Raw genomic sequence first — 21,273 nt, forward strand, 5'->3', positions numbered from 1 at the left:
CCTACTAGTAGGGTCAGTACAGGGCTTTGGGCCCAACCCTTCATCCAGGGTAGGTGTAAAAATGAGGTTTTCCATTACAGAATAGTGTCCACCTGCTTCACCTTTCCTTTTCCTTTCTTTTAAAATAACCAGGACAGACAGCTGACAATACCCACTGCTCTGTTTCGCCAGCATCCGCTTTTGCAATTGCCACTGCTGCAGCAGGACACGGGAGTCCACCAGGTGAGTAGGGGGCGCAATTTGTGTGGCAATTTATGTTAAATCAGTGGCCCCTGACTGCCAGGATCCTGCAGTTCCTACTCTGTGTCAGTGTGTCTGGGTTAAGACTCACTTAAATAAGCACCTTCAGAAATCCCGTGTTTTGTGATGACATGGAGGAGCCTGGAGAACTGGTGTTAAATGAACTAAACCAGGCACAGAGACAGCACTGCATGATCTCATGCACATGTGGAATCTAAAGAAGTCAAACTCACAGGGCAGAGAGCAGAATATGGTTACCAGCGACTGGGGTATGGTGCCAGCCAAGTGGGGAAATGTACAAAGCTCACGGAGTCTCAGGTAGAAAGGAAGAGTGATTTCTAGGGATCTACTTTACAGTGTGGTGAATACAGTTAATAATTAGGGACTGCATATTTGAAAATTGCGATTAGATTTTAAATGCTATCACCAGGAAAAGGTGAGTGATAGATGTGTTAATTGGCTTGATTTACTTATTTCATAATGCATACCCATATCAAAACATCATGTTGTACCCTATACATATATACAACAAAATTGAACAAATACATAAATAAACAAGCATCTTCAAGTGAGCGTCACACGGGTGGTTGGTGGGCCACACTTCTGAGAATTCCTGTATAGCAGAAGGATATGTTACTACTCCCCCGTTGTTTTATGGTGTTCTTCAACCTTTTTAGTCAAGTAACTGAGAACATCTTGCATTTTAACTGAGTCCGATGCTGAAAACCTGTGCAAAGTGGGAGGGGAGGCTTACGGATTGGGGAGCTGTGCTTGAGCTGACTCAACGGCTCATTTCCTCTGGCTCCACGATTCCTTCTGAATTGCTGTCAGTTAATGTTCAGGGTAAAGAAGAGGCACTTAAAATAAAAGTACAGGGTTGATGAAAATAGTAGATGAAAATTAAGTTCATTATCACTGTCCTCTTCTCTCATAGGCAAGGAGGACATTACGTTAAAGTGAATCTGTAAATGGTTTAAACAGACCTGTTTTCACCTGTACTAAACCTGTGGGTTTCTGTCATGCTGTGTGGACTCATGAGAGGTGGCATATTTTGCTCCTTAGTGATTTCACCTACCACAGAAGAATTCTTTTCCAAAGCCTATGAACCTATATTCCAACAGAAACTAGAAGAGATTATGTTTGATTTATTTGAAATTGAAGAAAAAAGAAGGATGTTCATAATGAACACAAACTACCATACTAATTTTATATATTCCATCTAAATAGAAAGTTTTCAGATTTACCACTTTCTACTTCTTGAATACTTTGCCAACATATTTCATGAAATATAGTCAAGCAAATTGGGATATTCTTTGCCCCAAATATTCTTGAAGACAGCAAAGTGATTATCTTGTATAATTGATATCTTGTCAATCCAGTGACTTTTATTGTTGATTACATTCTATAATAACCAACTTTTTTTCTGGTGAAATAATAGGGGACTCTACTACACTTTCATCAGAATAAGTTGTCAGTTGTGATTTTTGAAGACTTTTCCTGTCTTCCATTCTCACAAACTCGTCTGTCTTTGGCCAAAGTGAAGTACAAGAGCATACTCACAGGTCTCCTAATTTAAATGTAGGCAGTGAGGGAAAATAGTTTTTGATCTAATTTGAGATGAGCCCACGTCCTCATTTATTGGCGGCTAAGTGGGGAAGGTCCCTTTTCATTTGAGATTGTGGTGAAGATCACCATTCTAATGAGCTATAGAGAATGACTTTCTGACTGGTCCATGCACATTGCATCTAAAGGGAAAAGGAACCTGTCAGGTTTGAATGTGAGGTGTTCCCCAAAAGCTTACATGTATGACAATGCAGGAAGGTTCAGAGGAGAAAGGAATGGGTGGGTGGTAAAAGTCTTAACTCAATCAGTGAATTAATTCCAGATGGAATTATTTGAAGTGGTAGGGTGTGACTGGAGTAGATTGGAATTGGGGTGTGGCTATGGGGAGTGGAGTCTCCCTGCTTCCTGATGGTGTGAGCTGCCTCCCTCTGCCACACTCCTCTGCCATGATGTTCTGCCTCACCTTGAGCCCTGAGGAATGGAGCCGGCCTTCTATGGACTAAGACCTCTGAAACCTTGAGCCCTCAAATAAATCTTCCCTCCTCTATAATTGTGCTGATCAGATCTTTTAGTCATAGCAGCAAAAAAAAAAAGCTGACTAAAACAGAACCTAAACAGTCAAGTCTTTCTGAATGCCTGCTGCTTCTGCTGCCTTCTGTTCTCCTTCTGCCCTGCAGCTGGAGTAGCCTTAGGAAGATGCTCTTCAATTAGTTGCCCACTGCGAGGTTCCCCAGATTTGCTAAGGTATCATAGCCATCTTGCTCTGTGCAAGGCAGCCTGAATCCTGGGTAAGCTGACTGCTCTGTCCTTAGAGTGCTATTAATGTTGCCAGTCATGCAGTTGGAGCCACATGATTCGATTTTAGAAGTAAAAGCAGCAAGGGATTGGATTTGACAGTGCCCGTGGCTCTGCTGTAAAGGCAGCGAGTTGCACGTGACTTGATTTCCTCCTGCCATGGTAAGAAAGGGGATCTCTTTTGCAGAAGGACCAGTGTGTTCCTGGTGCACAGCCACCCAGCAGAGCTGATCCCACAGCTGATTTCACCCGCTTGGAAGAACTGGACAGAACTCTTGTTTTACTGGTCCTGAAGAACAGGACTCAGAGTAGACCCAGGGAAGTGCTACAAAGGTGGTCTGGTCACATTAGCTGGCCAGGGAGAGCATGGTGTTGCCCAGGGTAAGGCAGGACCCAGGTGCCCACACAGATATTCAAAGGGAAAGAGTGTTACATAAAAGCCAGTTCCCCAAGTGGACTTTGTATCTACTCTCTGAATCAAGGATTGCAGACCTAATGCACCCTGGAACCTGGTGAGTTGCACAGGGAGAAGGAAGAAGGTTGGTGTCCAGTGCTGTCATCAGCCTCATAGTCTTCCTATCTACTGGGCTGGCACACCTGGTGGCACAGCTCTGCCGTGTCCTGGACCCTCACAGGAAACAAGGCCCTGCCCGCCCAAGCCATGGGGGTCACAGGGTGAGTTTCCATGTTGCAGGTTCCTCTGCAGGTTCTTCCTGTTTTAATCCTGTTCTAGCTCCAACCCTCTCCACCTCCATCAAAATAGACAGCACTGGCAACCCTGAGTTTTAACTGATCATTAAGAATTATGCTTTCAAACATTCACTCCAGACATTGTGTGGTAAGCCATTTCCCTTTAGTTACTGTTTGGAAGGCTTTCTTATTGCATTAAAAAGATTTTCAAATTTAGCAAGAGGTTGGGGAGAACATTTTCTTTACCATGAAGCCAGACCAGAGGCTCCTGCTTGACTCTGGAGCCAGGGGAAATGATTTTATTTGTGTACAGTGGCTCTGTTTATTTGTGAATCTGTTTAGGATCACCTGCTGCACCACCAGGAGTGGAGTCTGCCTAATTTCTACATGCACTGGAAAAGTCTGCGTTTTTTTCTTTTTGTCTTTATTTTTTTTTTTTTATTTTTTTAGGGTATAGAGCCAATCCTTTTCAAAAATGCATAGAATGCTCTCTTCCGCATCATGCCACCTTTGCTTACCTTAGTCTACGTTTTCTATCCAGAAACATATGCTTTCTGTGAAGGTGGCAACCTTTTGGGGAGATCCTGATGACTTTTTATGTAGATGGAGGGCCAGTACTCAGGATTATAGCATTACGCTTTCCATATTACTTCTGCCTGTTTGTCATGTTCTTCTGACACACATCACAGGCGCACAAGTGTCATTGTTTTGGGTTTCATGATTAGTTTCAGCTCCCTACATACAGCCTATCTTTGTTTTCTTTCCTCAGTACTTTTCACTATTGGGCATGCTATATATTTTACTAAATTATCTTGCTTGCTTCTATTTCTCCAACAGAACATACGACCCACAAGGGCAAGGATTTTTGTTCATTTTATTTCCCACAGTCTTCCCAATATCTAGAATAGTATTGTACACACAGTAAATGATCATTAAATATATATTAAATGAATTAATGAATCAATGAATGGATCCTCACACCTTGTAAAAAAGTAGATTCAGTGCAGAAAAGAAAAACCTGTACCTGCCTTTGTATTTACTGTGCTGGAGTGTTTTAAATCACTGGATGTTATTGTTGTATTTTTCCTAAGGCAAAAGAATTTTGCATATTTCTTCAAATGACCTGGGAAGGGATATCAGTCACTGCAGGTCAGCAAGCGGCTTCTGAGTGTCTCTTGGGATTAATCCCACTTCTCTGGATACCCATAGCCCTGAGCTGAGCAAGAGCAGGGACTTCTAAATAAAACTTGCTGCCTCATTCTTGATGAGATGTAAGATTTTCCTCACACACAGGACTGGAAAGGTCTTGAGACAGGCCAGGGCCTGAAACCTGGGGTCACCTTGAATGTTTGCTACCAGTCAGAAGGCACTAACCAAACTGCTAAAGCTTCATACTATGAGTTAATAAGGACTGATTTCATATTATAGACATATCCACTAAACTAGGCATTTCTTCCTTTCCAAAAGAGGTACTATTCTAATCTCCAAGCTATATTAGGCCCAGTTACAGGTGGATTCAGAATCTGTGGGCTTAATGCTTATGCAAGAATAGGAAATTACAGATGTTAACCTTTAGGGCACCTTTCAGGATTTTGGAAGAGCCCCATACAAATTGAGAGGTCCTGAAACCTAAGCTTCATTGATTTCCTGGTAAATATACTTTTGAGTCTGCTGTGATTTGAATATGGGTAATTAGGTGTTAAAGGTTTGGTTCTTGCTGTTGGGAGATGGGGCATTATGGGGGATACTTAGGTCATAGGTGGCCCTCTAAAGGGATTGTGGACCCCACCAGTCCTTTTGGTCTCTCTGCTTCTTGGCTCAGAGTAAGCGAGTGGCTTGCTCTGCCACTCTCCTCCCCATTGCCATCTGGTGCCCTCCTCAGAGACCCAAAGCAATGAGGCAACACAATCTTGGACCAGAACATGCAGAATCATGAGCTAAGTTAACTTTTTCTCATTATAAGCTAATTGATTCTGGTGTTTGTAACCCAAAGCTGACCAATACTGAGTCTGATTCAGATAATTCTTGGAATCACAATAGCTACAGGCAATTTTGTACATTGGGTAATGGAGCTGGAGGTATGGATGATCATCAACTAGTCATTAGAAGTCTGTCTGCTAAGTTCATCCAAAGGCAAATGGTATAAGGGAAACAGTAGCATGTCATCAATTAAAAATGATCTGTTGACCAGGTTTTAATAATATACGGATCCTTGTGGAGACTAGTTGTGTTAGTTTGTGGTAGTGGTGAGTACAGCATAACACTGTGCATATTACCACTCTGATTTTCTCCTCTGCTGTCAAACAAGCCTCCTTTTCTGTGGTGTGGCTTTAACTCTGTAAGATTGGAACAAAGGACAATTGGTGGGGTTCTTGTGTGCCACCACATTGGTTGAAATGTATTTGCTGGCATCTGCTCAAATTTTAGAGCTCTGCATAAAGTGGAAATTAAGATGTGTGCATTTCAGATGACTGCTGATACAGGGAACTTGCAGGTGCAGTTTGGATATAGTTATGATATGAATAGAAATGCAAATTCAATGAATAAATATATCAGGGCACATCATAGTACTTACTATAAACCTGAAGCTACAGCATTAATTACAGTTTATGAAATGATCTAAAATGAAGTATGAACGTGTGACGTGGGTTATTTTTATGGCAGTAGAAATAATGGCAGTGGAGGTACTATAAGCAACTCTTCTTTGTAAGCAGATTATATAGTTTACAGTTCTATGAAAGTAAAAGTAAATTAGCAAAGTAGAGGATTGGTTGAATGCACTTATAGGAAAATTAATGGCACAGTTACAATTGCTTAGAGAAGTAGTGAACCTTTTATTGTTGATTGCTTGGTACTTGTAAAGTAGTTGATTTATAGTCTGTATTTTCTTCTATTAAACCAGTCATGGCTTGTGTAGTGAGTAGTAGATCTGAGTTTGTTGTAAGTTGGGCTTGGACCAGTTTTTTTAAAATACTGATACCTGGTCCCCATACCCAGAGATTCTGATTGATTGGCCTGGGAGACAAATCAGGAATCAGGATTTTTTAAAAGTTTTACAAGTGACGCTAATGTGGACCCAAGTTGGAAAACTACAGGACTAGATGAGGCACTAGATGAGTGTATATATACACACACATACATGTGTATGACTACATGTGAATAAATATACACATATATATGAATATTTTACTGAGTCAGTTAAGGCTAAAATTAGGTTGTTTCCAAATTCCATAATAGATTTGAAGGTAGATGAATTTTATAATTATTCAATTACTTTGGCTGAAGCACATGGTTAAAATGGTTGGGTCAACCTAATATGCTCTCCTACCAGTCTAGTACTACACATAGATTTCATTCCACAGTGTGGTATTATTTTATGTATTTGGTGTTTTAGGTGTAGAATCAGGCAAAGGCTGGTGTGCTAGATGTAAGGAGAGCAAAGTGAGTCCTATCTGAATCTCTGTGGACAACTGACTTCATCTCTCTCCATCTGGATTTCTCATGACTGAAGCCAGAGAGTTGAACTAGTCGATTGTCTAGATGTGATCCTGGTACTAGCAACATCAACATCACCTGGAAACTGGTTAGAAATGCAGATCCCTAGACCACACATCATCCTACTCAGTCACATGGTTGGGCATTTTAACATGTGCTTCACTTGATTCTGATTCATGCCAACATTTGAGAACCATTGAATAGCATAATGTCTGAGCTCCCTTCCCTGTTTAAACATCTGACTGTATTATTTATAGTGGAATATAGATAAATCTGCATTTTTATCTCCTCTTAAACCTCAATACAATTCTACCTTTATCTTTTGGTAATTTATGCATAGTAAAGATAGTTGGTGTTGTCCAAGTTATGAATTTAAATTCTCACTTTTCTTTGTTTAAAAGATGGAAGGAAGTCTAGAGTTCTGCACCATGTTAGAAATCACTTTTTAAATCTCTAGGTAATAGAAACTGTTGTGGTCATTTTTCTGCAGTTACATTTCTGTAACAGCTTTATGGAGAGGTAACTCAACGTACAATGCAATTAACCTATTCGAAGTCTACAGTTTAATGGATTTTAATATGTTCCCAGAGTTGTGCAACAATCATAATAAATTTTAGAACATTTCCATCAACCCCAAAATAAGCACTGTAACTATTAGCAATTGCTCCCCACCTATTTCTTCCCTCGCCCTCTTGAAAATGCTCATTTCTTTTCTACCTCTATAGATTTGCCTATTCTGAGCATGCTAGATACAGCCTTTTGTTTCTGACTTCTTTCACTTAGCAGAATGTTTTTGAGGTTTCTCCATTTTTGTAGCATGTACCAGTCACTTGACCATTTTCATTGAAGAATTGTATTCCATTGTATGTATTTACTGTTTCATTTATCCATTCATCAGTTGAAGACGTTTGGGTTATTTCTACTCTTTGGAATGATGCTGCTTTCAACATTTGTATGCAAGCTTTTGTATAGATGTTTGTTTCACTATTTTAAGCGCAAACTGGGAGTTGAATTGCTGGGTTGTGACCAGTTTATGTTTAACTGTTTATTAAACTGTCAAAATGTTTTTGAAAGTGAATACACCATTTTACATTTTCATCAGCAGAATATTGGATAGCATTCCAGTTTCTCCACCCAGTGATACTATACTGTGCCAGTGTAGGGCCAGTACCCTCTAACAGAGTGGCCCCAATTCATCCCTTGTAGTATAACTGTCATTTATTTTATTTGTCCATATGCTATAATCATCCAATCTGCTGTTGCTATTACTTTAAACAGTTACCTTTTAGTTCAATTTTTAAAGGAAGAAAAATAAAAGGTTTTATTTCCTTTTGTTCATTCTCCAAATTTCTGACATGTATCATTTCCCTTTGCCTGAAGAACATTTCTTGTAGGACCAGTTGACCTGCAGTGAATTCCTTCAGTATTTTTTACTGGTTTCCTATGAGGTGCTAAAATTCTTATCTTCATCCCTCTGTAGCTCAAGTGTTTGTTTTTTTTCCAATTTCATTCATGGATTTCTCTTTGCCTTGGTTTGCTCCAGTTTGAATATAATCTGCCTGGGTATGATTATGTTGGTTTTGATTCTGCTTCTCATTCTTTGAGTTTTCTGGGTTTCATGTCTGTTATTTATTTCAGAAAGGTCTTGTCATTATCACTGCAAAGACTTCTTCTATTCTATTCTCTGATATTCTAATCTCTAGAATATCCTTCTCTGATATTCTAATTATGAGGGTGTTATACCTTTTGAATTTATCCCAAAGTTTTTGTGCATTGTGGGTTTTTTTCCATTCTTTTTTTCTCTTTGCATTTCAGTTTGAAGATTTCTACTGACCTGTCTTCAAGCTCACTTTTCTTCTCTCAGTTGTATTGAGTCTACTAATGAATCCATGAAGGCCTTCTTCATGTCTTTATCAGTGTTTTTGATTTCGAGAATTTTCCTTTGATTCTCAGATTCCATCTATTTTCTTACATTACCCATTTGCTCTTTATGTTGTCTTTTTCCTTAGAGCCCTTGACATATTAATCATAATTATTTTAAATTCCCTGTTGAATAATTCCAAAGTCTATATCTTATCTAAGTCAGATTCTGTTGCTAATTTTGCCCTGATATGACCTGAATTGTGCACCCCCTCCATATGTTGAAGTCCTGACCACCATTATCTCAGAACATGACTGTGTTTGAGATAGGGTTTTTGAAGAGGTAATTTAGGTTAAATAAGGTCAGACGGGTGGACCCTAATCCAATACGATAGGTGTCCTTTTAAGAAGAGAAAATAAGGACAGACGAAGAGGTGATCACATGAGGACACAGCCAGAATGTGACTATCTTTAAGTTAAAGAAGGAGAGGCCTCAGGAAAAAAAAAAAAAAAAAACAAACATAACAAGATCTTAATCTTTGACTTCTAGGCTCTAGAACTGTGAGAAAATAGTTGTCTTTTGTATAAATCATCCAGTCTCTGGTATTATGGTAGCCTGGGGAAACTAATATAATATTTTCAGATTGTATTTCTGCCTTTTGGGATACTGTGTGTGTGTGTGTGTGTGTGTATGTGCGTATGTGTGCGTGTGTGCACACACACATTGAGTCCCATACAGGTTATATGAAGTAATAGGGATAGACTGAGATAAATTGGTCTTTAAGTGTGAAGACTCATGCTAATCTGGCTGGAATCTGATTGTGTCTATGTTTTCTGTAGTTATAAGAACAGGAGGCTCCAAATGCCTTCTTTATCCCCCCCACTCTTTGGACTTTGGGCTCTGAAAGTACTCCTCAGAGAGTCTATGTCTTCCAGCACTTTCTGCTCTAACCTACCACTATCATACTGAATCTCTGTTGGTGCATGGTGTGGGGTAGGGAAGAGGAGCATCCTACATCATGCAGTGAATTCCCAGTGTTTTAATGGACCTGTATCCCAGAGCTATGACTTTCATGAATGTTTCTCAAGTGATAGTGTTTCTTTCCCTGCCTGCCCCCTACTTTCCTGGCCGTAGCATAACTCATTTCCTTGCATCCCTGACCCCTGTAGACTATTTTATTTTCCCCATAGGTAAGACAGAAAGTCTAAAAGGGACTGGAGTGGGAGGAATGTCCTTCCCCAAGCTGGGTAAGGCTCAGGGCAAAACGTTTCCCTATAGAGTAGGACTTTGCTATGGAGAAGGTACTGGGCACAGTTCCCCTCTCTCTGTAAGAGCCACAAAGAGATGGCACTAATCTTTCTGCTGAAGATCTGGATTGATCTCTGTAAGTAAAGCCCATAAAGTGTGGGAACTTCCTAAGAATATGGGCCTTAAGAGCTTCTCAACTCATACTGGCCAACACTCTGCCTCTGGTCGATCATCAAATGACCATTTGAATGTTAATACCATTTTATGACTCTAGTGATTTGCTCTAGCTCAGCATATCTTGGCTTTGTCTCTCTGGATGTACCTGTCCAGATTTTTTGCCTGCAACCTGAGTTTCCTACTGTGTCCAAGCAAAATTGTTGGTCTTTCAGTCTAATGTTACTTAATTGCTGCTTGATTATATTTTAGTTCCTTCCATCTAGTACCAAGCAGGCAGCCTAAGTAGGGAAGAGTGAGCCAACACCCCAATTACAGAGGGCCACTTCTCAGCTCCCATTGGCCCTTGCCAGCAAGGAATGCAGGACTAGCAAAGTCAGGTGTATTTTCTCTCTTTCTTTCTTTTTTGTTTTTTCCCCAAGGAAAAGCCAGAAATCGGAATATTTTATGTGAAATCTTCTGTCTTTAAATGTTGGAAATGAATACATACTCTTTATAAACACTTTCCAGGCCAAACAAAATACTCCTGTGGGCCACATTTGGCTGTGGGCTACCCATGGTTGACCTCAGGTTTACTGTAATTGCTTTCAGCTGGAGTTGTGAGTCGATACCACCAAGATTTTTGGAGACACCCCTAAATAATAACAATGGACTCCTGAATCTCCTTACTGCCCCTGCTCCCATCTTTTTATTCCTTTGACTGGGCTGTTTTAGAGCAGGCAGATCTCTCTTCCCCTGTGTTTGACCACTTTTCTTTCAGGGGGTAATCTTATCTCAAAGATCTGAGGGTGCCTTGTTACCACCCTCTTACTATGGAAGAAGACAGCAGAGGCTTTTTCCATCACCTCATTTTTGAGATTCTGCAGCAAGTGTGAGACAGCAGTGGTGATGGCCACCTTGCCCAAGTTCTCATCATTGCTGAGAAGGACACCCAGGTCTATTCACCACCAAATTGCTGCTTTCTTTATCCTGATGTTGCCTCTAATCCCGTATTAACTTCAAAAAGAGCAAGAGTTTTGGAAATTTGGATTACTTAATTTAGTTATTCTTGCTCCTTGGGTTTGTGTGGAGCACATTCATTTCTTTCCATCTTCTTCTGACCTCTGTATCCACCTAAAGCTCCCCTATGTAGAGCAGCTGGGGACTCCAGAGAGATGGAATCTGAAGGTGCCTTTTTAGTTGGCCAACAGAAGCACTGAAGGATCTGTGATTTCTTTCCGAAAATTGCAGAACCAAAGCCTTAATTTAATGATATGATCTAGTTACAGGAAGCATGTATCGCTGTATTGAGAATTGGATTAAATTTGCAGTAAGATACTGATTACTGTGAATTAAGTTATGTCATATATGTACCCTGACACGTATGGTCGTTTTGAGGATTTGTGAGAACACTCAGTCCTATTTTAATAACTTATCTCCACTGGTAAACCTAAAAGAAAGCCAAAGAATCTGGGCTTTTGCCAATATCTATGCTACAAGTTAAAATTGAAACTCCAGGCAGGAATCACAAATTAATTTTCTGTTTCAAAATCAGAGACTTAATATCAAGTAGATGTTTTAGTGCAGAGATTCCCAGTGGAGTGTGGGTAGGGTACGATCAGAACAGCAAGGGCACCTCTAAAGACCCCGACCCTCTTCAGATTCTGAGTGGCCTCCAAGAAGCAAGCACTCCAAGAAAGAGATGCTGCTGATGGAAATGTGCCGCACACAGGAATGGTGTGAAAGCAGACAGAAGGCTAAGAGTCGCTGCTCTGCTACCTGCCAACCCGAGATTCAGCTTGTGCTCTCCGTTTGATTCACTGTTGCCTGCTTACTCAGGGTGGAGTGGGGAACGGGCTGTCTGTGTCTAACTAATTTAGTGCTGGCATTTAGGAGTCTAAGGTCAAAATGTTGGCTGCATGTAATGTGTCTTGTGTCGGGCTGCTCTCCAGCTTTTCGTTTTCTGTACAACTGCCCTTACCTTATTCCTTACACATGTCCCCTTTCACTGTAGCCTGCTGTCTTTTTTTCATTTGTATGTTCTCAGCTTTTGGAATTCTGTACCATTTCGTGGAGGTACACGTCTTTGTGTGAGGACCGATCACACATTTTGTAGAGCCCAGTGCAAAAAGAAAATGCAGATCCCCTTGTTGGAAAATTTCAAGATCACAACAGCAGAGCATGAAACCAAGCCTGAGTCCTTCTCTGTGTATGGCATATGACTAAGTTGCACCCCATAAAGCTGGCCCTGCCTCTTGCAGCTTAGCCAGGAGCCCAGTAATTTTCTGATGCATCCTACTGGGTCCTGTAGGAAATTGCTTTCTGGATGTAACTGTCAGTGCATTTCTAGGACTAGATCCTGATGCTGTAGAACTTTTCCTTGGTGAAAAATTTATTAGAAGACAAGTCTCCTTATTTTAAAGATGAAAAACATGAGGCAGAAATAGATCAATTAAAGTAAACAAATGTAAACACAGGACTCCTGATTCTCTAAGGAGAATATATATTTTTTAAAATCAACAAATAATAAAGTACTTTCAACAGGCAAGAATGCTGAACATAATCTCTGGCTCTTAGTATTTAGTGATAATTCAGAGTAATCAGAAAACACACGTCTTCATATAAGACTTTTAAAGTCCTGATTTCCTGAACTTTTCAGCTCTTGGAACCATAACAACAAGTACTCTAAGGCAAGTTAAAAAAAAAAAAAAGACATGAGAATTTTACATATCTGTTAAATCATTACCCTGGAAAGTTAGAAATTTCAGCCATATATAATGAGAAGTAAAATTTTTCAGTGAATTTTCAGTTGGGAGAAATAATGATAATGTGGTGATTGTGTAGCATTGCATCAGCCCAATACCTAAGATGATATGATAAACTTTTAGTTGCAAAAATCTTTCCTATTAGCACATCAAAGATGAAATATGATAGTCGAAGTAAGCTATAAAAATGTAGTTTTGATGTGGAAGTGATAGAAATCAGCACAGGTGAATTAACTGAACCTTAAAACTTCCAAGGTTTATGACAAGTAAGAATGAGACTCTCCACCTGCTGGATAAATATCTCCTTAGACTGCAGGTCCCGCGTGTGTTCCTTATTTATTCAATGGGTACATGCACTAGTTGTGTACTTGCACAAAACATATAACCTATTGGCCAAGATACTTGAGAGGCAACTTAACAACATGAAATTTGCCTGTTTAATTGATTATGAATACATAGTAATAGTGTGTAGTTTTTGCAGGAGACTTCCTAAAGTCTCACCCACATCCTAGAAATCCCTGTCCCATGCTGCCCAGTTGGACATTGAGTGGTTGCACTTATTATTAATAAAATAACAATCAGAGTTACATACTTCAATATGTATACTATCTATCAAGCACTGTTATAAGATTTATGTATGCCAACTTATATTGAAGTACTTGTTACACTCACTTTCTAGATGAGAAAATTGAGACAGATGGAGTTTAGTGAATCACCTAAGGTCCCATAGATAATAAGTAGCAAATTTGAATACTGTCCACAGTCTCCTAATCTCCACCCTGCTGTACTTGGGTTTCACCAGCACTTCATTGCCTTGTCCCAGTGGGTCCTTGATGTTTAAAAAAATATATGCAGAAAGAAGCCACAGTATCTGTCATCACTCCCAACCTCTGTCTTACATATCTGAAGCACAACTTCGATTTGATCTTTCAGGTTTCTGTAGTGTTGCCATTTTGTTTACAGAAGGGCATGAACATTTCTATGATTTTAATACTATGCCTAGAAATTCTTTCATACTCTTCTCTTAAAGAGATGATGCTTAGTTCCCTTTTCATGTAGTGTGACTGGACTTAGAAACTTGCTTCTAATTAATAGGCAGAAATCATCAGGTGTTGTTTTGAAGTTCAGGTCACCAAAGGTCTTTATGTTGGTCTGTCTTTCTTGGATCACTTGCTGTGAGGAAAACCAGCTGCCATGTCATAATGAAGACAGGCCCATGAGCCCACAACTGGGAACTTGGCCTTTTCCAGCAGCTGTATGTGTGAGCTTGGGAGGGTACCTCTAGCTCCAGGTGACTGTAGCCCTGGTGGACACCAGTACCAAGAGCTCATAAGAAAGCCCAAGTCAGAGCCACCCCAGCAAGCCTTTGAATGCTTATCCTGTAGAGACCATGAGATAATGTTTGTGGGCTTAAGTCTGTTAAGTGTTAGGGTAATTTATTATGCAGCAGTAGGTAACCAGTACAGATGATATTACAGTAGCCAGTAAACTTTGATCAAATTATTCATGATCAAATTGAATTGAAGGAGCATATTTTTACTTTGGAAAGAGAAGCACGTCTGAGTTTTTCCCTGTGGAATGAAGTACCTCGGGCTTATACTCACCCAAATATTTTGAAATCGGAGGAATGTATCTGAAATTATCACAGAGCTTATTTCTACCTTGTATTTCAAGGTCTCCCAACTGTCTTGCTCTTCTCCTTTCACCTGTACTGTTCTGAATTGAATAGACTCATTTTTGTACTGTTGCAGAGCCAAGAGTCATTTGATTTTAACACAACTGTTGCTTAGCAATAGATAGGAAGGAACCTAATGGCTCTACTCTCTTCTGCAAACTGAGAGGAGCCTCCCTGTGTGGCTGTTGTCTGTAATGCTGAATTTAAAACTGTAATTATCATTTTAAGATAAAATTGAAGCTGGCCTCTGCAACACACTGCCCTTACCCTAGCATCTCTGTTGGCCAGGGGGCTGGACTGACCCAGTTTTAGGCCCCTTTGCAGAAAAACTGGACTCTTGAATTTATGAGATATTTAGAAGTCTTAAGACAAAGCTGGAAAGAGACTAACAAATTCCTCATTGGTAGCAAAACAGGTGGTTTGTATTCACTATACACTTACTTTGAGATTCTGGGACTGAAAACTTGGCTTTTGCAATGTTGTGACTAGAAATTGGGCCAACGGTTTTAGGGGAGAAACTGCAGATATGTGGGAATTTCAGAAAATAATGGGGGTGGGTGAGAGGGTGGGATGTCCAGCCACACTTGACCTCCATACTCTGCTCTGCTGGAAAGGCTCCTAGGAATGTCAGCTGCTGAGAATTTTTAAACTCAAGGTCTAAATCCAGTTTTTCATCAGAGAGGCTGATATTAAGATTCAGAAATCTCTGCCTGAAATTCTTTCTCACTCTGTGGACTCAATTATTCACAGGTTTACTTGATTTTGTTTACTCTTTAATCTGTCATATAATTTTTTTTTTGTTTATACCCAGTGCCATACAAGTAAGTTTCCTGACCAAATGAATGAAAGAAGGTCAATTTTGGAACTCAAACGAGAGGGACGGAGGATGTAGCTCACTTGTAGAGCATTTGCCTAGCCTGTGTGAGGCCATGAAAGGAAGGAAAGATGGAGGAAGGCAGGCAGGCATTGCTTTTACTAAGAAATGATAATCCACTTACAGAGATTAGGTGACTGTCACAAAGTAAATACCAAATGATCAAGATGTAAACTCCAACATACTGATTATAATCAGTATTATTATTGGCCATGTTGTTAAACCCTGGACTTGAAAACTAAGAAAATGTCATATTAGCAAAATAATAAGTCTTCAGTGCATAACCCTGAAAGAAAAGGTTAATTTAGTTTCAAAGTATTTCAGACATTTTTCCAATTAGCTCTCTGGCAGCAATTTTTTTTTTTTTTTTGAAACTCTTTCATCCTCTAGATCTACAGGCTATACTTTGTGAGTACATACTTCCTGGTTTATGTAACAATCTGAGGAATTTAGCTGGTATTAGATAAAGATGAGGGAGTGTCTGTCATACTGGGCTAAATTAATATTGCCAAGATTTCTACACATGCATCTTAATGAGATGTGATGAAAGACTGATATTGAAGCAAATTATATTTCACTGATTTTGAAAATCAGGAGTTATAAAGCCACAGAAAACCCCAAATAGTCTAGTTTCAGAATAAAATAGTAGTATTGTGCTGTATATTTTTCGTGTGTGTATGTGTATGTGTTTTTAATAAATGTAGCAAATTGCCACCGGGAACCCAATGTCTCCTTTTTCAGATATTATTGAATCATCAGCTGTAAAGATCCAGGCTAGATGTTTAATTACATGTAGCATTTGAGTGGCAATAGCACAGATGTTACCTGCCTTCAATACACCTCCTCTGTACAGATTTTTCTTTGTGTTTGCTTCTAATTTCCAAAATCCTGTACATAATTCAGAATTAATTAGAAAAAAGTAGAACATCTTAGTCTGGATAAATCTTCATCTGGCAAATAATGTTTAATTGCCAGAGATTTCCCTGCCAAGTCAATTGTCTTAATTATTGCAGATTGTGTGTAAATCAAGTAACAGTCCCCTTTGGGGACAGGCACCAAATACAGTCTCAGTGAAGGCTAGAGTCTTCTTCCACTTTCTTCACCTTTCTTGCTGCAGTGTTAGATTTGCTAGTGATCTCCTCATTCCCTTTCTTCCATACTAGCATTATGTGCTTATGAAAGCCCTAATCCTATACCTTACATTTGTCAACTGTCTTAGGGTTTTGAAACCCTTTAATAACCAATGGCAGGGTGTCTCTCTTAGTAAGCCTGGGAAGTGGGAAGGAACACATTATCTTTCTCTTCTGGCACTTGAAGAAACAGGCTCAATGAGGTAAGGAGCCTTACTCAAGGGCAGTTATAAATCACAAACTCAACTCCTAGTCCAGTACTTTTGTTAAGTGGTATTTCAGAGCCCCACACCTCTGATATTTTGAGTGACAATTGAGCAGTTAATTGCTATGCATTTCCTAGCCAATGATTTTCATGACTGACCATGTTTAAATATGAATCTCACCTTCCTTTCAAATTCAGTCCCTTCCTGCATTTAAGGAAGAAGTCTTAATGTAGGCAGACTGTGCAGGAATTTTCAGATCCTGCCTTTCATTTCTGGCTCCCTTTGTGTGTGCCACACTTAGGCTTTAAATCCCCATCAGGGCTCGAAGCTCAGCACCAGAGTGTTCCTGAGAAGAGTTCTCATGATACTGATTGATGAGCCTGGAAGACATCTTTAGGGATGTCAAATCTTTCCTTCTTCTCATAGACATTCATTCAGATAAACATATAAGAGAATAATCACAGGAAATAAAAGAAACCACTGAACTCACCAGCCAGACTTTATTTGTCATTTAAAAATCTGCCTGCCATAAGCTTCTTTTTAAAAGAATTATTTTATTTCTTCTAATTAGTTGTACATAACAGTAGAATGCATTTATACATTTTGATAGATCATACATAAATGGAGTATAATCTCATTTTTCTGATTATACATATTGCAGGATCACTTTGGTCATCAGTCATACATGTACATGAGGTAATAATGTCCGCTTCACTCTATTGTCATTCCTTTCCCCACCCTTTCACCTGCCTTCACTCCCCTCTACCTAATATAAAGTAACTCTATTCTTCCCTATCTCCCCACCCCTTATTGTGAATTAGCTTCTGCATATCAGAGAAAACATTTGGCCTTTGGCTTTTTGGGTTTGGCTTATTTTACTTAGCAAGATATTATCTAATTCCATCCATTTACTAGCAAATGCCATAATTTCATTCTTTATGACTGAGTAATATTCCATCACACACACACACACACACACACACACACACACACACACACATTTTATTTATCCATTCATCTGTTGAAGGGCATCTAGGTTGGTTCCATAGTTTAGCCATTGTGAACATTGTAGTATGTTGATTTTAAGTCCTTTGGGTATAAACCAAAGAGTGGGATAACTGGGTCAAAGGGTAGCTCCATTCCGAGTTTTCTAAGGAATCTCCACACTGCTTTCCATAATGGTTGCACCAATATGCAGTCCCACCAGCAATGTATGAGTGTACCTTTTTCCCCACATCCTTGCCAACACCTATTATTGTTACTTATATTCTTGATAATAGCCATTCTGATTGGATTGAGATGAAATCTTAGTTTTGATTTGCATTTCTCCAATTACTAGAGGTGTTGAACATTTTTTCATATATTTATTGATTGGTTGTATATTTTCTGTGAAGTGTCTGTTCAGTTCCTTAGCCCATTTATTGATTGGGTTATTTGTTTTTTTGGTTTTCTTTTTTTTTTTTTTTTTTTTTGAGTTCTTTGTATGTCCTAGACATTAATGCTTTATCTGAGGTGGTAAAGATTTTCTCCCAATCTGTAGGCTCTTTATTTACATTATTGATGTTTCTTTTGCTGAGAAGAAGTTTTTTAGTCTGACTCCATCCCATTTTTTTGATTCTTGATTTAACTTCTTGCACTTTAGGGTCTTGTTAAGAATGTCAGGTCCTAGGCCACCACTGTGAAGATTTGGGTCTACTTTTTCTTCTAATAGTCACAGGGTCTCTGTTCTAGTGCCTAAGTCTTTGATCCACAGTGAGTTGAGTTTCATGCAGGGTGAGAGATAGGGGTTAATTTCATTTTGTTACATGTGGCTTTCCAGTTTTTCCAGCACCATTTGTTGAATAAGCTCTCTTTTCTCCAGTGAATGTTTTTGGCACCTTTGTCTAGTATGAGATACCTGTATTTATATGGGTTTCATGGACTATGTTTAATAAAAGTCATGAAAGAGGGCATCCTTGTCTTATTCCAGTTTTCAGAGGTAATGCTTTTAATTTTTCTCCCTTTAGAATTATGTTGGCCTTGGGTTTAGCATTTATGGCTTTTATGATGTTGAGGTATGTTCCTACTATCCCTAGTTTTTCTAGTGTTTTGAACATGAAGAGGTACTTTTTTTTGTCAAATGTTTCTTCTGAATCTATTGAGATGATGATATGATTCTTGTTTTTAAGTCTATTGATATGATGAATTACATTTGTTGATTTCCGTATGTTGAACCAACCCTGCATCCCTGGGATGAACCCCACTTGATGGTGGTGCACAATCTTTTTAATATGTTTTTGTATGTGATTTATCAGAATTTTATTGAGAATTTTTGCATCTATGTTCATCAGGGATATTGGTCTGAAGTTTTCTTTCCTTGATGTGTCTTTATCTGGTTTTGGTATCAGGGTGATATTAGCCTCACAGAATGAGTTTGGAAGGGTTCCCTCCTTTTCTGTTTCATGGAATAATTTGAGAAGTATTGGTGTTAATTCTTCTTTGAAGGTCTTGTAGAACTTGGCTGAGAGTCTGTCTGGCCTTGGGTTTTTCTTAACTGGTAGGCTTTTAATGGTATTTTCTGTTTCATTACTTGAAATTGTTCTGTTTAAATAATGTATGATCTCAGTTTAGGCAAGTCATATGTCTCTAGAAATTTGTCAATGTCTTCAATATTTTCTATTTTATTAGAGTATAAATTTTCATAATAGTTTGTAATTATCTTCTGTATCTCAGTTTTGTCCATTGTGATATTTCCTCTTTCTTCAAGTATTTTAGTAATTTGGGTTTTCTCTCTTTTTCTCTTCATTAGTGTGGCTATGGATTTATCAATTTTATTGATTTTTTTTTCCCAAAGAACCAACTTTTGGTTTTGTTAATTTTTCAATTGTTTCTTTTGTTTCAATTTCATTGATTTGAGCTCTGATTTTAATTATCCACCATAAGTTTCTTTGGAATATATCCTGCAACTCAGCTTCTTTTGATGGTGACCTAGAGGCAGAAATCTTGCATTCTCAAAGTTTGGCAGCCCTGTCATTTATTTATTTTCAGACATTTTTATGGGGATATATTTCACCTATTATACAATTCACCTGCTAAAAGTGTGTGATAAATGGTATGACCTCGCCATCATTAGTGGACTTCTAATCTTGATTTTTGAAAACATACTTTGGAAAACGATTCACTCAGACCATATGATAGAGTCTGAACAGCTACTCTTGCTCTTGACATTGTTGGTTGTTGAAGGATACAGTTAAGAATCCCCTGCCCTCGGGATTACTCGTTTAGACCTGAAGATTGGTTCTCCTATTTTTCTTGCATCAAGGGTACGAAAGAGGCTGTGTGCCTCTTCTTAAGGGCGGTGCTTGCTGGACAAGCGGCCTCTGGTTGCTGGTGTCTTGTGGTCTGATTGTGGGAAAGGAAGTTAATTAGGAAGTGTGGGCCAGGAAGGCCTTAGAGAGAGTGGGATATCAGTGAGGGCACTTAAGAATGACTCTCCAAGGAGTCAGTTTAAAGTGTTGTCATGAGAGTGAATTTTGGTGATGAATAAACCTGCATCCGAGTTCTGCTGCTTATCTAGCTACGTGACGCAGGGCAGCCTCACTGCATCTCTTATCTCATCTTTGAAGTGAGGATAGTAGTTGTACCAAACCTGTAGAGGTGTCATGAGAATTTAATGAGACGATCCATGTGCCACTTTAAACTCCACAATTGGAACCACTTAAGTGTTCAATGAATATTTCTTGCTGTTATTATTTTCTGTTTTTTAAAGATGGATTTATAAGCTTCTTGAGAAGAGGAACTGTTGTATTCATCATGCATCTGTAGCTGGAGAGCCACTGTCAGACCAGTGTTGAACTGAAATAAATGCAAACCCCCTTCACCCATTTATTCCCTCCATCCCCTCCTGACTCCTATGTGCATACATGAATGCATGCATATATCTGTGTTATTCTCTATTACAGGGAAAAGAATTAGTAACTTCAAAAACTAGAGTATTAACTGCATGTTATCCCATGATAATCCAATGAAGGCAGTGTGATTTCTGTATACAATCAAGAGACCTAGAAATCACTTTGTTAAATGAGTCTACATAAATGTATTTACCAGAGCTGTCTCTGTATATGAAGACACATAATTGGGGAGAAAAGAGCCAAGAAGCACACCAGTAGGTTTTTGCAATAATAATGGTGGAAAATACTCAGTACCTGCAGTGGACTGTCTGAGAAGGAGAAGGAGTCTGAGGAATGTTAATATAGACATTTTTTATGGACTGTATATAGATCATGGTGAAGAAGAAGCAATGAAAACGTTGTGATTCCAGTGCCTGAAAGACTAAGTTAATAATACATTTATGAGCTCAGTTCACAATTAGCTAAGTGTTAGATGTCAGCAGGAATTCTAAGTGGGAAGAGCTAAAGACAGAACTGGATGTACTCTGGAGATGAGTCTGTCCAGCCCTCTTATCTCTGGAGAAGCATCTTCTGAGCTTAGTGATGCCTCCTGTCATTTTGGAAGTCTTTTGAGGCAGATCCCTGGCTGCACTGCAAGTTAGACATCATGTAGGCTCCATTCTGGATAGAGTTCAAAGGAGACTGAGGA

General features: G+C 39.1%; 1 protein-coding gene across 2 annotated transcripts in view; it reads left to right on the top strand.

The window, feature by feature from the left end:
* The window catches only part of Rasgrf2 (Ras protein specific guanine nucleotide releasing factor 2), a 237,870-nt gene that overhangs the window by 139,039 nt on the left and 77,558 nt on the right, over window positions 1–21,273 (top strand). For both annotated transcript variants that reach the window (XM_047556829.1, XM_047556830.1), the window contains exon 17: window positions 133–222. In XM_047556829.1, coding sequence (XP_047412785.1) covers window positions 133–222 — 90 coding nt within the window. The remainder of the gene's footprint in view (window positions 1–132; window positions 223–21,273) is intronic.

The sequence above is a fragment of the Sciurus carolinensis genome, chromosome 6 (assembly GCF_902686445.1).
Source record: "Sciurus carolinensis chromosome 6, mSciCar1.2, whole genome shotgun sequence".
NCBI classification, from domain to species: domain Eukaryota; kingdom Metazoa; phylum Chordata; class Mammalia; order Rodentia; family Sciuridae; genus Sciurus; species Sciurus carolinensis.